At 43.6% G+C, this 15,402-nt stretch overlaps 2 protein-coding genes across 2 annotated transcripts; one reads left to right on the top strand and one right to left on the bottom strand.

The window, feature by feature from the left end:
• Positions 1–68: 68 nt before the first annotated feature.
• Positions 69–4,791, bottom strand: rpain (RPA interacting protein). Its single transcript, XM_080775505.1, has 7 exons — positions 4,619–4,791; positions 3,492–3,683; positions 2,358–2,427; positions 918–1,035; positions 744–807; positions 409–549; positions 69–187 (listed from the first exon to the last, which is right to left on the bottom strand). Exons 1-7 carry the CDS (start codon positions 4,688–4,690, stop codon positions 158–160), a joined length of 687 nt encoding a protein of 228 aa, XP_080631631.1. The 5' UTR covers positions 4,691–4,791; the 3' UTR covers positions 69–157.
• Positions 4,792–8,834: 4,043 nt separating this feature from the next.
• Positions 8,835–14,806, top strand: LOC308323218 (homeobox protein Dlx3b-like). The gene is made up of 3 exons (XM_080774895.1): positions 8,835–9,750; positions 10,997–11,184; positions 12,622–14,806. The coding sequence occupies exons 1-3, from the start codon at positions 9,345–9,347 to the stop codon at positions 13,072–13,074; spliced, it is 1,047 nt and encodes a 348-aa protein (XP_080631021.1). The 5' UTR covers positions 8,835–9,344; the 3' UTR covers positions 13,075–14,806.
• The last annotated feature ends 596 nt before the right edge of the window (positions 14,807–15,402 follow it).

Raw genomic sequence — 15,402 nt, 5'->3', positions numbered from 1 at the left:
AGCCCAAATTACACAGATGTAGTCATTATGATCACCATTAGAAAGAATAAGTCTATATATTCACAGCGTATATTAAAACAAATCTTTATTTCACAAAATACACAACATTAAAATTCATTAGGGAAAACACAAAACCATCCATGATTGAAGGCATTTTTCAGAGAATGATGGAGAGGTAGTCACACCGCTGAAACAAGAGACCAGAGAGAGAGAGAGATTCAGTCACAATCACCAACCCAGATTATACACCAATTTATGACCAATTTACATGTCGCTTTTCCCCAGCAGTTTATAGCTGATGGTTTCAAGTAAATACTTCTATTTCAAGCATACTTATCTGCACAGAACACGGTAATTGCTTAGTCATGCATATTAAATTATCCAGAGACATTACACTTCCAGTCCCACCTGGCAGCTTATCATGAGGTTAGAAGAACCTTCTGTGCTGGCTACCATGGTGAAGGCCGGGTTACAGGGACAGCCTTCCATGTGTTCCGAGATTCTTGACTCCAGGACACGCTGAAGAACCTCTGCAGTGATGTTCCGTTGCTGGACAGCAGACATGAAACACAGACATTTACCACTTTCAACTTGGCTTCTCCATTGTAGGCATGCAATAATAGATTCCAAGTAGTTTTATTTGTCAGTTGTCACCGTGTATAAGTGTATACAATAGGAAATTGAATTGACAGCCCCAGATGTACTATCCTTTTACATTTTACAGAAGAAAAGATTCAACAAACCCTTGTGTTGATGTACAGTCCACACGGGCAGGAGGTGAAATGACTGTTAATGTTCAAGTTGTTCCTAAGAGACAAAAAAACACTTTTCTTCATATTTCATAAAACGTATAATAGGGGAAAGTGCCCAAGCCATTCGTCATCCAGTATGTGAAAATATCATAGATTCAGACTTACATGTGACATATGGGACAAATAACACGAGACTCCTTGTCCTCCATTCCTTCAACAATGGATAAAATGTACTGTTCCTCAAACTGTATGTTCCGCTCATACTCGTCAATAATGGACAACTCTAGAAAATGCACAGAAAACCAGAGAACAGTTTTTCATGACTAGGGTCAGGGATGAATGAAACCTATAGAGCACCGAAGTCCTGACGTCACTGTCGGTAGAGGGCGTCAGTCCCCAGGTTCATGTATTTTTTATTTGCATTATAATCCCCATAGGGGGATTTTAGATCTCTTCATATAAGAACTGCGTTTGAAAAATAAACCGATCACCCCAGCCTTTTCACTCATATGGATATGAAGCATCGACTGAGACGTTAGAAACGAGTCAAATAACCCAGAGACTACATTTCCGGGTAGGCGGGTGGCTGCATATGCCTGTCGCACAACATAAACTGAATGTTAATTAAGTTTATTTTTATTTTATTGATATTTAATGTTTCGTGGTTAGTACGAGTTGAGTCACCACCAGCTGAGCTTATGTCACCGAGGAATCTCAGGAACGCAATGTGTTGACTGCTGGGCGTGACGTATATTAGCAGCGACATTGCCTTCATATGTAGTTTCAAGGCTTTTGCGGACACATTCATTCCATTTTCTCCAGAAACTGGCTGTATCAAATATTAATGAACATCATTAACGACACACAGCCACCCCTCTGACAGAAAGGCCGGGGTGGTAGGTTCATTTTTCAAACATAGTTCTTATATGAAGCGATCTAAAATACCCCTATGGGGATTATAATGCAACTAAAAAAATACAACCTGTGTACTGGCGCCCTCTACTGAAAGTGACGTCAGACTTCGGTGCTCTATATTGAAGCCAATATTGATAAGACTGGCACACCATTACATAACAACTGGTTCTTTAAAGCCTAGTTCAGAGTCAGACCAAACCATTTTATGGGCGATTTCAACTTCATCATAATTATGACTGTCGCTCACCAAAAACAGATTCTCAGATAGTCTACAGTCACAATGTGTTGCAGATGCTGTTTTTGGCATACAACACCGCCGTACGACAGAGCATAAACTAAGGGCCGATTCATACTCCTATTTTAGAGCCGAATAAAAGTCGGTTCGGCGCTGTAGAGCCTACAATTTGACGACATTTGAGGTTCGGGGGGGCGGGTACCGTCCTAAAGTCGGCTCTTCGGTGCTACTGAAATTTTCTGACGAGCCGAAATCATTTCGGCACTACAGCGCCGAAACAGCGGTAAAATAGGAGTATGAATCGGCCCTTAGCCTTTCCCTGACAGGAAACTGAGGACGTAGGACAAAATAACGCTCTCCCTGTTCCACTGGACTCGGCTTCACTTTCCTTGGAGATACCCTCGAGAAGAAAAAGACTAATGTTACTCAGAAGACGGCTGGTGAAATGAAATTACCTTGAGACTTCAGCTCTTGTTGGATTTCCTCCAACACTGCCAGTTCATCGTACTCCATTAAACTGAACATCTGAGAGAAAAAACACAAGTAGTACTAGTAGGAAAGCTGAAATGGAACCAGAAACTTGGTTTGTTATGAGTTTTGCCCAGAAATAAAGTATCGAGTTTCACCCTAACCCGTTTTACCAATATCATTGCTCAATGCTGTAGGGCTGAATCTTCCATTATTTAACATTTTATTTTAATTTTTAATTAATGCCCTACCTTACAAGAGTGTTGTGCTTAAGTAGCCGATAAACAAACTCACCATGTGCCGCATCGTAATGTGTTGTGATCTTATAGAGCAGCCATTTTGTATATTTTTGAAATAATTCTAAAGTGAAAGTGGTTATCATTCTGTGGTTTTATAAATATTGTATGAGGGTATTAACAAGAGCTTGTGACTAAATAGTAGGCCAATTACAATTGGATCCATTGGAACACAGGTTATTAACAAAAGTAAAAAAGTAAATTAAACTAAATTAAAAAATATATACATTTTCTACCAGAACATTCCAAACTAATTTGATACGATTAGACCAACTGTTATTGGGTGAGTACACAGCACTGACACTGTTCAACAGCAGGAGTAGAACACCATCCATTCTATGGCAAGTGCCACCTAGAAACTTGGGGGGCGGGGGAACATACCAGATCATGATGAGGTTTAAGTTGAATCAAATTACAAATATAGTTGAATGTGGATTTATGCAATAGTTTTTATGTTGTATGACCAGTAAGCGTTTGGTCAGTAAGCATTTGTATTGTTCACCTGCGTTACTAGAACTACGCAGACAACGCAACTGCGTTGGGGCCCAGAGGCATTTGGGGCACAAGGCCGCCCACCCGTGCATTCTGTAAAATAAATGTATAAATACATAACAGGATACAGAGATGCAATGACAGTTGAGTTGAACATAGTTTGGCGGAGCCTGGTGGTGGCTGCTGCTAGCACACATGACCATCATGACCGTTTGCTGTTGGGGGCACTTGCTGACCAGCCTGCGTCGGGGCCCACTGGCATGTAGTGACATCGCTGCTCTCAGTGTGTGAACACTCACTCAGGGTTTTACTGTGCATGCGTGTGAAACCTACTTGTTCTATGCCGTTTCCTCCCGACAATAAAGGCAGTCGTTGGTCTTCAGACTGTAGTGCATTCCACTCCAGCTCCATCACCTCCTGGACTATGCTGGAGCCCTTTGCCATGCATGGCTGTTCACCTTCTCCCGACTGACGGTACCTTTCCAGTAACCGCGAACGGCTGTTTCTCAACCTGTCCACGCAGCGCTAGAGAAAAAGCAAGTGTGATTAATAAGCAGGGCTGCCAACATTGGACTGTGAGAATCCAGGAGCTTTTTTCTTTTTTTAGGGGGGGGGGGGGGGGGGGCAGGGGGGGCTTGCTTTACTAGCATTGGAAAATGATGTGCACAGTTCCAGCCATTAAAATGCATTGATTTGATGACTGAAGCCATGTAAGACCCACCTTTAATAATAACCAGTGATTATTTAAGTGAACATCTCTGTATGATTGCATGCAATTCTGGTGGTCCTCGATCCTCCCCCCGAAACCTTTTAAAGGTATTAGATGTAAGTTCCTGTGTTCTGGTGTATTTGGGGGCTTTTATACCAAATGCAGGAGACTCCTGCATCACACCAACACCAATATTAAATGACAGCAAGCTGGAAAGTTTCATTCTTCATTTTAATAACGTAGTCTTCTGTGTCCTGACCTGAACATGTATCATAACACGAAATGCCATGCCAGCTTAGCTAGGCCAGAGTAATAGAGTAAGAGAGTTGCGACACCAGCGTTGACTCCCATTGTAACAATGGAATGCGGAAGTGCTAATTCTATCTCAATGGGATAGTTCCGGATAGTTCCAGCCATAGGAGCAATGTTTGGAACTATAGCCCATAGGCCACCCGCTTTGGGGCGAGATCAAAGCGTGTCGCTACTCTCCTACTCTACACTCTGAGCTAGGCTAGCTGGGAACGCGGATCAACACATTTCCGCAGGACACCAAAAGCAGTTGAAACAGTATCTTTGACATCATCACCCTGCAACACTTTAGAGATATTAGATATCCGAGACCAGAGACTGGTACAAGTGAGTGAATGAGAGAAGGCACTGACTTTTAAGGCACCCTGGAAACTGTCACCCCAACATGCCCAAAAAATGGTTCTGAAAGGGGCTAGCTGGCCAAGCCTATTGTGTTTCTTACCTTCCGAAATGTTTCTTTCCATGGCGGCGTCGTTCCCTTGTAAAGAGAGCGGTGTCTGTTCACAGCATCCATTTAAAAGTGCTTATAGTTAAAACGCACAAAGGCAACAATCTGACAGGGTAAAATGTTGCGCTTGCACGGCTAAATGCAAAACAGTAAACACTGCATCTTATAACTTGGCGCACCGGAAGTTGATGCAGGCTATGACATAGTGCATGATGGGTTGTGTAGTTTAGTCTTGTTGAGTGTCAGAGTGAGGGTCGGCCGCCTCATTCAACCACAGTTCCCAGCCTATATTTATTTAAAATAAATATATATAGGCTATAGTGTATTTTCCTGCATATTTATCATGAATTGCTTAAAACGGTATAGTTTAACTTCTTAATTTTGTATTGTTGTCTGTTGTTTTGTCCAGTTGTTTGCTTTTTATACCCTTTCCTCCCAACAAATGTACTCGTTATGCCAATTAATTTCTCCCCACACACATCTATGTGTTGTCACCGAGTATATTTTAATTGTCACAGATAGGTCTGCCAGTGAGGAGCCCCCACCAGGAGGATATAGACTACTAGCCTTCGTCCTACTCCTCCACCATCCACGTGCTGACAGACAGGTGCCAGCCTGGTGCCACCCCAGGTCCCCAGCAGCCCAGCCTGCCCAGGTACAAATATTGGGCTACCCTCCCAGAGCCCCTGCCTGGGTTCTCTCACCCGGATTGTGTTAGTTGCTTCACAAAGCCGGTTGGACCGTGGTGGATTTGAACCCCGGGCCAGCTCCGCTGTGCAGTGGGCAGGTAGCCATAAAAGTAGGCTTTAATGCAAAATGAAATCACTTGCCAAAGTTGCCATGATGCAACTTAAATATATTGTTGAGATCTCTTCAATAGTTGCTCCATACATGTTTTAATCAAAAATATTCTCCTGTTGTTTTGGATTTTGGAGTGCTCGCATGATGGTTTCTTTGCTGAAGCCTATGTCTGCTGTTATCATGAGAGTAACACATATTTTGGGGTGGGACAAATTAAACTGTGGCACCACAATTGAATTAAGTGGCTTAGTTAGTGGTTACTGGTTAGTGGCCAAACTGTAATATCTTCACACCATGCACTGCAAGACCATTGGGCTCATTGAACTCACTGACAACGATTGGTCTAAATGCTGGTGTATTTCTTTCAACATTTGAGATTTGTTTTTGTTAATTTTTCCCTTGTAGACATTGTTGACCATCTGTCTCCCTGTCCGGAGTGACGTCGGCCTGTCAGACTTCTGTTGAACACACACTTCACTTTTGGGATAAGAAGGGTGGAAGAGGGAGAGATGAAGAGGAGGAGTTTGAACTTTCAACAACCCAGCAAGCAAATAAACTAACTGAAGGAAAAAACAAAACAAAAACAGACCAACGTTACCACAGACTGACAGGCTCTGCTGCTTGCTCTCCTCTGTTCCCATTCCTCCTCCTCCTCCCTCCTACTCTCCTTGAGTTCTTCCCTCTTTTCAGTCCTTCTTTCTTTCCTTCAGATGACTTTAGACGGGTGTTTGATCTGAAACAAACTGTGCCACCCTGTGGACAAATCCAGACACTGCGCCTATCTCCACCTCATCCCTTTCTTGACACTGGTTGTCCAATGGAACTGGGCCTTCTCTCTCTTTCGGTTTCTGTCTGCACAGAGATCCTTAAATATCATATACAGTACGTATACACGTATACACATGACATGTATGACAAAACTACAAAGAAACAAACATAAGTTTGGTCTGTCAGATTGTAATGGCAGGAAGTTTGAAAGGTTGAGTCATTTTTTTGTGTCTCACCTTGATGGTTCTGTTCCAGTTCCTGTTTGGTTTTGTTTGACTCGCCAATCTCCTTTGATCTTGTTCCCTCCCTCCCTCTGTGGACAAATTTCCACATGTGGACAATAAATGAAACTAACTAACTAGTAACTACCAACCAACCAACCAACTAACTAACTAACTAACTAACTAACTTTTAGTACCATTTCAACATGGATGAGAAGCACTGACTCTGTCCCCTCCCACGTACAGAGAACCCCCTTCCCCATCAGCATCCCCTCATTCCTTGTTGTGAACTCGGAGCCCGCCAAAACATCAACTTTCTACATACGGTATATTATACCAAGTGACAAGTGTCTCACTCAAAGGGCATTCTTGTATACGTGTGGAGCGGATGGGATCTGTCCCCTGCCTTGAGGAAAGCCACAGGGAGATTTGCATTCTGCCTGAGTGGGTTTACCCAGGCTAGTTTTCAGGCTGTATTAGAATGTGAAAATGCCCTGCGGTATCCCTACTTGTAACCCCCCGCCCCTCACAGGTTCGCCTCCCCGACACCATCTCTGCACTCTCACTTACAGTTTGTATATAATGTTGCCAATGCCACTGTCTATTCGAAGCCTGGCATATTCACAATTTCACACTATACCCACTCCCCCCACCCACCCCAACTCGCTTTTTTTTGTTATATAACGCTAAAGAACAGAGTAAAAAGCACCACTCCCTGACTGAGGACTTGGCCGTTTACACAAAGTGCTTTTTAATGCTCAGTTTGTACAGGGCATGACTGGAGAGAACTCTTTGCATTATGAGATGCTTTGTGGTGTAGATACAGTGGGCTATAGGCCAGGTTCCGCTGAACTGAAACTGTGCTGTTTGGGAGATTTGATTTTTTTTTCAACAACTTTTAGAGGGTTTACCATATATGACATAGTGAGATAGGATCCAAAGGCAAGCACACACAACTCCAGAAATTCTACAGGTGCTGGACAATGAAAAAGAAGGGTTGTCCGCACAGGCGCACACAGGATTTTTTTATTAAGGTACTTAAATGAAAATGTCCTGGGAGCAGATATACATGTGCGGACAACCCTTCCTTTTCAATATAAGACAAGTGCTAACCTGAAGTTGTGTGAATTGTCAAAGTGACTAAATACTCTAATAAACCTTTTTGTGTTTGTGCGCATGTTCAATAGCATAAATGTAAAGCCAGGATCATACATTATAGTATAGGGTGTGCACAGATAGACTATAGACAGATAGACATGCCCTTTTGCCCTCTGGACAGCAAAGTGCCCTTTTGAAAGTTTGTTCATTTTATATTTGTCTTGCAGTGTAGCCTACAGTATGTTGCCCGTGGTGACACACTTAATCCCTCCAAATGTCTGTGCCCGCCAGACGCCACTGATAATGGCAGGGTATATGTAATGTAAACGGGTGTATTTCTGTAGATGTTTGTCCAACCATGAGCATGATCTTCATCTCTAAGGTGAGGTGATTGAGGCAATGGGTTGTGCTGGATTCTCAAAAATACCTCACCATACGAATACGAACCCTGATGCATTTCTCAACTTTGTATGTTTTGTGCATTCTTGTCTGACCTGGCATGGCAGACTATATTATATTAGTCTGGAATCTCTGTTAGGAACCTGCATTTCTAAGGGGCTTTTTGATTTGGAGAAAAAATGCCTCTGGTGATAAACCCGCCCCGGCCACACATTTGCATACTGGGCCCTGGTTGGTGCACCACAATTTACGGGGCAGCTAAATCCAATCACAACCAAGTGGAGCCAGACCATATATGTGCCAGACCTAATCTGGCATCTGTCTACACTCCTATATTATTATTATTTTATTCACTGGCAGATTTGTGTGGTTTCCAGGCTAGACCGTTTGAAGAAGATTCCGATAGATAGCCATCTCTTCTGCAATGTTCTAATAGTTACAACTTTAAGTCACTGATCTACAACTGTTTTCACAAGCAGCCAAATGTAGTCCTATACTGTAGCCTCTATTGTTACCAAACTATTCTGGCTTTGCTTTTTATAATCTGTATGTTTGGGATTGGAGCTGACTCAGTAGGCTAGCTTGTGGCCGGCCCGAGGGGCAAGTCTCTATAGCCCTTTAACTACGAGAATATCCTTTCTAAATAGCACTTGATTAACAGCAAACAACTCTCAGCAGAGGTCGATATGCAGCATTCGGGTCTATTCTGCATTTGAATAGGAACATCACCATTAAGCCTATGTGTAAACAACCTTATCACAACACCATTATGCATATATGTAGATTGTTCTGGATCCCATTGGCATAGTGTGAGTTAAAATCTTTAACGACATCCAGTCAGTGTGGTGGTGAATCATGCCTCTATAGAGACTTCGCATTTAGAAACATGTCGAGGTGTATAAAGTTAGGGTGTTTACAGGCCGTGGATGGATTTTTATGCTCCTCTCCACGGTCAGGGCAAGAGGGATAGGTTTTGCTCGAGGTTTCTGTGGAGAGAATAGGGGAGCCAGACAGGCGACAGTCAGAGCAGTCTGGGCCCCGGAGCCCCGGGGCAGAGGCAGGGATGAACCAATGGGAGCGCGACATCCACTCCCCTCCAGCCTGCTCTGCGCGGCGCGCCCTGTAATTTGGAGTTTTACTTGGGCTGGGCGCCGCCACACCGGACAGCCCCGCTCGCTGCCTGACTGACGACTGACTGACTCGCCAAGGGACTTTGGATCATAGACACAAGCTCTTAGCTTACTATACGCACACATCTTGGAGGATTTCATTCTGCATGCGCGTTGAGAATTAGCAAACAAAATAGAATAGCCTAAAAACTAATATTCTGGAGAGGATTTGAATTGCAGGCTAGGGCTGTATATCAGCAGCCGCCGCAACATTGGTATAGGCTAATTTGGAAAAGTGTGATTATTCCCAACGGGGATTTGAACATGAACGGACAGTCTTCCTACGATGACAAGAAACCCGCCGTTGCGGGCCTCAGCTCCTCCGATCTCCCCGCGGCTGGCAGCTCTCTCCCGGCCACGAAAGACTCCCCGACGCTCCCCGAGTCCTCCTCCACGGACATGGGCTTCTACAGCGGCCAGCAGACGACGACGGCGCACCACGGTGGCGGTCACCACCACCACCACCACGACTTCTACCAGACGGCGCAGCAGTCCTACGCCAGCACCCAAGCGTTGAATCCGTACACGTATCACCATTATAATCTGAACGGTATGGCAGCGAGCACCTATCCTCCGGTGGCCAAGACAGAGTATTCGTCTTACTCCCACGCGTCCTACCGGCAGCACGGCCACTTCAGCAGGGAGGTCCAGTCTCCGTTACTAGACGTTGGTAAGTTTTTACGCACGGGAAATGTGAGTTTCTTTTTTGTGTCCGTGCGGTCAGAAATGTTCCACTGACTGGCTGTCCCATGACTGCTCTGCTCTTATAGTCTACTCGTTAGTTTTTTTCCCTCTAGAAATGTGCTGATTTGATTTGGGGAGTTTGGTGTAAATGTGTTCCCTCTTATTGATTTCATTGTCATTTGGATAGGCTACGACAATGAGATACGATTACAAAATAGTAAAATACTCAATTTATGGCAACTAGCCTACCCTCTGGGTGTTTCAACCTTTAAAATATTGTTCATATTACATTCTCTTTTAGTTAGAGGAATTTTAAATGTAAGAATATCAAGGATGATATTGGCCAGGCTAGCACTGCATGCACAATTGCAGAATGAATGGTCAAATCGTTGTAGCCTATTAATTGACATTCAGCCTAAATGCAATGAGGCTGAGGCAATGCAAAAACAAATCCCACACAGTAGATCCATCAAACCCACACCACACTGATTCAATCTGCACTAGTATTTTAGTATAGGCCTTGACGATGTCATTAAATGTATTCCTTTCGTTTTGCCAACAACACACTATTTTATACACGAACGTGACGAACGGAGGAGCTTTACGAGTTTAGAGGCCCTTTTAGCGGAGTAGTAGAAAAAAACAAACTCGACAAGCTGGTATAGCCTACCGTTTTGACATTCCAGTTTGGAAGACTCTTCAGGCCCGAGGGGTTTGGCCCAGGGCCACGAGCATCAGGTGTCACGGTATGTCAATCAGTCTTGGTGTTTGACTCACTGGAAACACCAACAGGTCGGTATCACGCCATGTCTGTTGTTGAACCGAGTTTCTGTAAGAAAAGAAGAAATTAATATGCAAAACAACAGGACAAAACAAGAGACAGGCCTACAATTCAACCAGGCCTACAGGCAACATGAAAAGCACCTATAAATCTCTCCCCCCACGTCTGTGGGAGACACGCAGACCAAAATTATAAGTTACAGTGGCGTCGGAATTTCTTTGAAATTTCGGGGTTGTGTGTAGCAGCAGTGTCTATTTTTGTGCCTCTGAATCCATGAGTAAAATAAACATTCTAGATATGCAGATTGGTGACTATAGTAGGCCTATTTATAGACAAGGAAAGGAACTATAAACTATGACCAATTGCACTTATGCTACTTTAATGCTCAATGAGACTATAGTAGTGGTATACATTTTGTGCTCATTTTCGTACCCATCTCCCTTCTCATCAGCAGTGAAAGAGGAACCAGAAGTAGAGGTTCGGATGGTGAACGGAAAACCCAAAAAGATCCGGAAGCCTAGGACCATTTACTCCAGCTACCAGCTGGCAGCTCTCCAGAGGCGCTTCCAGACTGCCCAGTACCTCGCTTTGCCTGAGAGGGCCGAGCTGGCCGCCCAGATGGGCCTCACACAGACACAGGTGAGACATGCTGTCAAAAATCAAGTTAGAGGGCCACTTCACCCCTTTTGCAACCAGATCATATTTTAATGTTTGGGAGACAAGAAACACTTTCCTGGGGGGTTTTATGTGGGTAGTTTTAGTATTTCAAAGCATACGTGATGTCATGGACACTGGTCTCACTGCTGGATTACTAGAATTACCATAATGTTCTGCTGCACTCACCCTACCTACCTTGTGGAGAGGTGGAGAGTTGAGACAGCATGTAGTCCATGGGAACTATAAGTGAGACCAGTGTCCATGACATCACTGGCACTTTGAAATACTAAAATACCTAAAAACACGTATTACACACATAAAAACCCCCAGGAATGTGTTCCTTGGCTCCCAAACATCATTAAAATAAGATCTGGTTGCAAAAGGGGTGAAGTAGACCTTTAATAGAGCCCAATATCAGTCCAAAATACAATAAATTGTATACTTGTATTACAACCATGGCATGAGTTATAGCTACTGGTCTGGCTTAGAATAGACAATACAATACGATAGAGTGGAATGCACATCCACTAACAGATGAAGATGAAAGCATGTTTGTCAGTCAGCACCAGAGATCCCTATCAGTAAGTTGATGTGAGGTGAGTGTTGTTTCTCTGGTTAGAATTACGCCGCTATAACCTTTTATTGCCACGTGGCTTATTTACATGTGCAGTGATAAAAATCAGGGCCTAACCTTGCGTCATCAGCCTTTCTGTAGTAGTCTCCATTCTTAACCAGTAGCATCCGCTCTAGAGCCTACACCTAACTGTATCTAGTCATTTCCATACATACTGTACACATACATGCACGCAAACCGTTTCCATATCTGGCAAAGTCTGGTCAGTATACACATGCCATGCCTATTTCGCGAGCAGTCGAAGCACAGACGAATGTGACCTTTCAGTCATCCTTAATTTACCTCAAGAACATTTTGTTGAACCTGTTCTGTCTTCATCATAGCAATGGCATCCTAGTCTACATATACATCTATTGTGACACCTTATCCAGATCAATGTCAGATCAAGGATTATGACAAACCCTCCTGGATTTTGGCGAGGATTATTAGCTTACACTGTAAATTGCGTTCACCTCATATCCCAGGTCACTGATCAGTGATTACACAGCAGGAAAGACAAGCATACCTGGATATTCAAGTGTAAAATCACACCAATGAAGTGTAGTCAAGCACAGTTGTTAACAGACTGAATAGAATGTTCGACCCCTAGGTGTAACGCTCAGACATACATACATACATACAGTACATTTCCGTACTCAGACATACGGACATACATATGGACACCATTAAAAAAAAGCGATACTAGACTTGATTATGCCCTGATTTAAGTGTCTGAAGTAAGTCGTTCAGGTAACACATGCAGAGACATCCCGCATTGAAACGTGCACTTCATGTCTCTTCTGCAGGTCAAAATTTGGTTCCAGAACAGACGGTCGAAGTTCAAGAAGCTCTATAAGAACGGCGAGTTCCCGCTTGGAGACATCGCACTGGACCACAGCCCAGACACCAGCGACCCCATGGCCTGCAACTCCCCAACATCCCCGTCCGCTTGGGAAAACAGCAACAGCAACAACAACAACAACAACCAGACGAGCAACAACAACACCACCAATAGCAATGGCAGTGACAACAAAACGAACGCAGCGCCGAATGATGCAGTACCAGATCCTGCAAGTCGTGGACAAGGCCCTTTCCAGCCTATTGTCAGCTCGTCGTCGTCGGGCTACATGGCGGACTATTCACACCAGAACTGGTACCAGCAGCAGGGGGCGACTTTAGGCGTACAGCAGCCAGGTCCAGCTCACCACACACCCTCACCCGCACCTCCATCCACGCAAAGTATGGGAGCCGTGTACTGATGCTGTGAGACCCGCAGCAAAGGGTGCCATTTTGACCAGAGCGCTGTGGGAAGAATGTCGACTTTTGAAAATCTTAAAAAAGAGAAAGAGAGAGAAAAAAAAAGCCTGGTAATGGATTTTGGGTGATGTTGGGAAAGGAGTCTTGACTGCAAACCCACAGACTTTCTTTTGTTGAAGTGGATTCCCCTGCTGTTGACTTAAGTGAAGTAAATCTTCAGGATTTAGAAAGATACGCAACACTGAAGTTGTCACGGTGGCATGGAAATGGTACACCTTTTAAAACTTTAAGTCCTCTGTTGTCAAGTCAAATGTCTCAAAGGTGCTTTAAAACAACCAAGGAACACAAAAGATGCACATGTATCATAGTGTCAAGTGGGTAATTGTTGCTAGTTTAACACTGAGCAAAAGGAAAGACTTGACATTGCATTGTCATCACATGTGCAGGATTTGGAGAGATTATACCTCTGGGTAAATTAATATCGTATGTTATAAGACCAATATTGCTGAAATATTTCTATTTGTATTGTTTCTTCCGTTTCCTTTGCCGTGCTAAAAGAGGTAGACTTTACTTTGCTGAGACAAATCAGAAGGCGTCAAGGTGTTACGTTGCTAAACCACTGACCGGATGGATCTTTAAAACACAAACACTACAAATCATTCACAAATGGTATTTTTGACAGAAGGAGAAGGAAAGGTATGTTTGTGTGAGTCAACTGAACTGACCTGAAATGCAAACATTAGCCTACTCACCTTTGGATGCGGTGCGGACGCAGAAAAGCATAAAACACAACATACTGTAGGCCTACTCACTACTCACAATAGACAGAAATACACAGAAAACATGTTGAACATGTTGAAACAACAAAACATGCAGAAAAAGGAAGGCATAGGTGGAGGAACACAGGACAGTGTATCTCCAACACATTACCTTCACCTGACAAATTCCCAATTTCTTCTTTCTCAGTGCAGTCGAGCAGGTTTGTGACACATGAGAACAGATTTGAGTGTCAGGTTTATTTATTGTTATACCAACTCAAAATTTCTGAGAAGCGCTGTCATATATACAGTATATCGCTTCAAGCACACATGCACACACGCATGCGCACACACACACACCAGCCAGACAATATTGTCTGTTACACAGAACTGTTACAAAGTTGGTCTAATTTACGACACCATACATAGCATGAATAGGGCTTTGGATTTCGGTGTCCCATTGATTTACATTCTATTCTCAAGCACACCAGTGCGGTGTCTTTGAGCTGGTTATGTAAATCTATTTATTCAAAACTCTATTTTGTTTTACTCCCAACATACATACATACATGCTACGAGTTCATAGTGTTCCTAGCGGTTTTTTCTTTTTCTTTTTTTCGTCATGGGCCAGACAGATGACGATCGCGCCACATAGAGGAATGAATTTGCCTGTTAAATTATTCTCGCCTAAACAGATACAGCCTAAATCACTCTGTTGCCTTATTCTATAACTGTACATAAAGTGGACATGTGTTTTGAGAGCAGATGTCATGCAATTAGTTGGTGATGAAACATTTATATATATATATATAAAAAGGAAAGGTGTTTTTATTCTTCATTATATACGTTACTGAACTCAGGTCTGTTAATTTATATGCTGTGTAGATGGAAGGAAGATTTAGTGGTCAGTGCCTTAGAGCCATTTATGTGAGGAAATTATGTCATTTTGAGTTAAGAATAAAATATTTGTATATGATGTTATAGGGATGTCTTCTGTTTCACGGATGTATGTAGTGTATAAGCATGCACTGAGCGCACACACACATGGTTGTGTGCACGTGTACATACACACATGCACGCGCACACACATACACACACACACACACACACACACACACACACACACACACACATTTATGCACACATCACTAGTACAACGGCTCAATCTGCAGTCAGAGTACAAGTAACACTCAGGATTTTGTTGGCCACGTATCAACACAGACGTGCGCACACACGTGCGCGTGCACACAAACACAGAGACACACAGTTTGCTGACTGTTTTCCTGGTGGATCAGTAAGAGTGAATGAGTCAGACAACAGGTTGCGCCCAGCTATATATCTCTTACACACACACAGACACGCATGCACACACATGCACGCAGGCACTCACGCGCTGGATGTGCATGTGAAGAGGCTGTGGGAGGTGATGGAACTGTAGACACTCTGGAGTCTCTGGATCTTTAATAACACACCAGCAGCAGATGAAAGGAGAGAGAGAGGAGGAGGGTGGGGGGGGGGGGGGGGAGGGAGGAAGGGAGGAAGGGAGGGCAGTAGTTCTGGAAGAGTGAGAGA

The sequence above is a fragment of the Protomyctophum bolini genome (assembly GCF_963924005.1).
Source record: "Protomyctophum bolini genome assembly, chromosome: 11".
In the NCBI taxonomy this organism is placed as follows: Eukaryota; Metazoa; Chordata; class Actinopteri; order Myctophiformes; family Myctophidae; genus Protomyctophum; species Protomyctophum bolini.
Note: the sequence above shows the minus strand (reverse complement) of the source record. Positions and strands in the feature narration are given on the sequence as shown.

Bases quoted from the DNA above. Each gene is read 5' to 3' on its own strand.
- rpain (XM_080775505.1), bottom strand. From the start codon at position 4,690: ATGGATGCTGTGAACAGACACCGCTCTCTTTACAAGGGAACGACGCCG. The intron at 3,684-4,618 runs GTAAGAAACACA...CTTTTTCTCTAG, and splicing joins GGAAAGAAACATTTCGGAAG to CGCTGCGTGGACAGGTTGAG. The intron at 808-917 runs GTAAGTCTGAAT...TTTGTCTCTTAG, and splicing joins ATTTGTCCCATATGTCACAT to GAACAACTTGAACATTAACA.
- LOC308323218 (XM_080774895.1), top strand. From the start codon at position 9,345: ATGAACGGACAGTCTTCCTACGATGACAAGAAACCCGCCGTTGCGGGC. The intron at 9,751-10,996 runs GTAAGTTTTTAC...CCTTCTCATCAG, and splicing joins GTCTCCGTTACTAGACGTTG to CAGTGAAAGAGGAACCAGAA. The intron at 11,185-12,621 runs GTGAGACATGCT...TCTCTTCTGCAG, and splicing joins TGGGCCTCACACAGACACAG to GTCAAAATTTGGTTCCAGAA.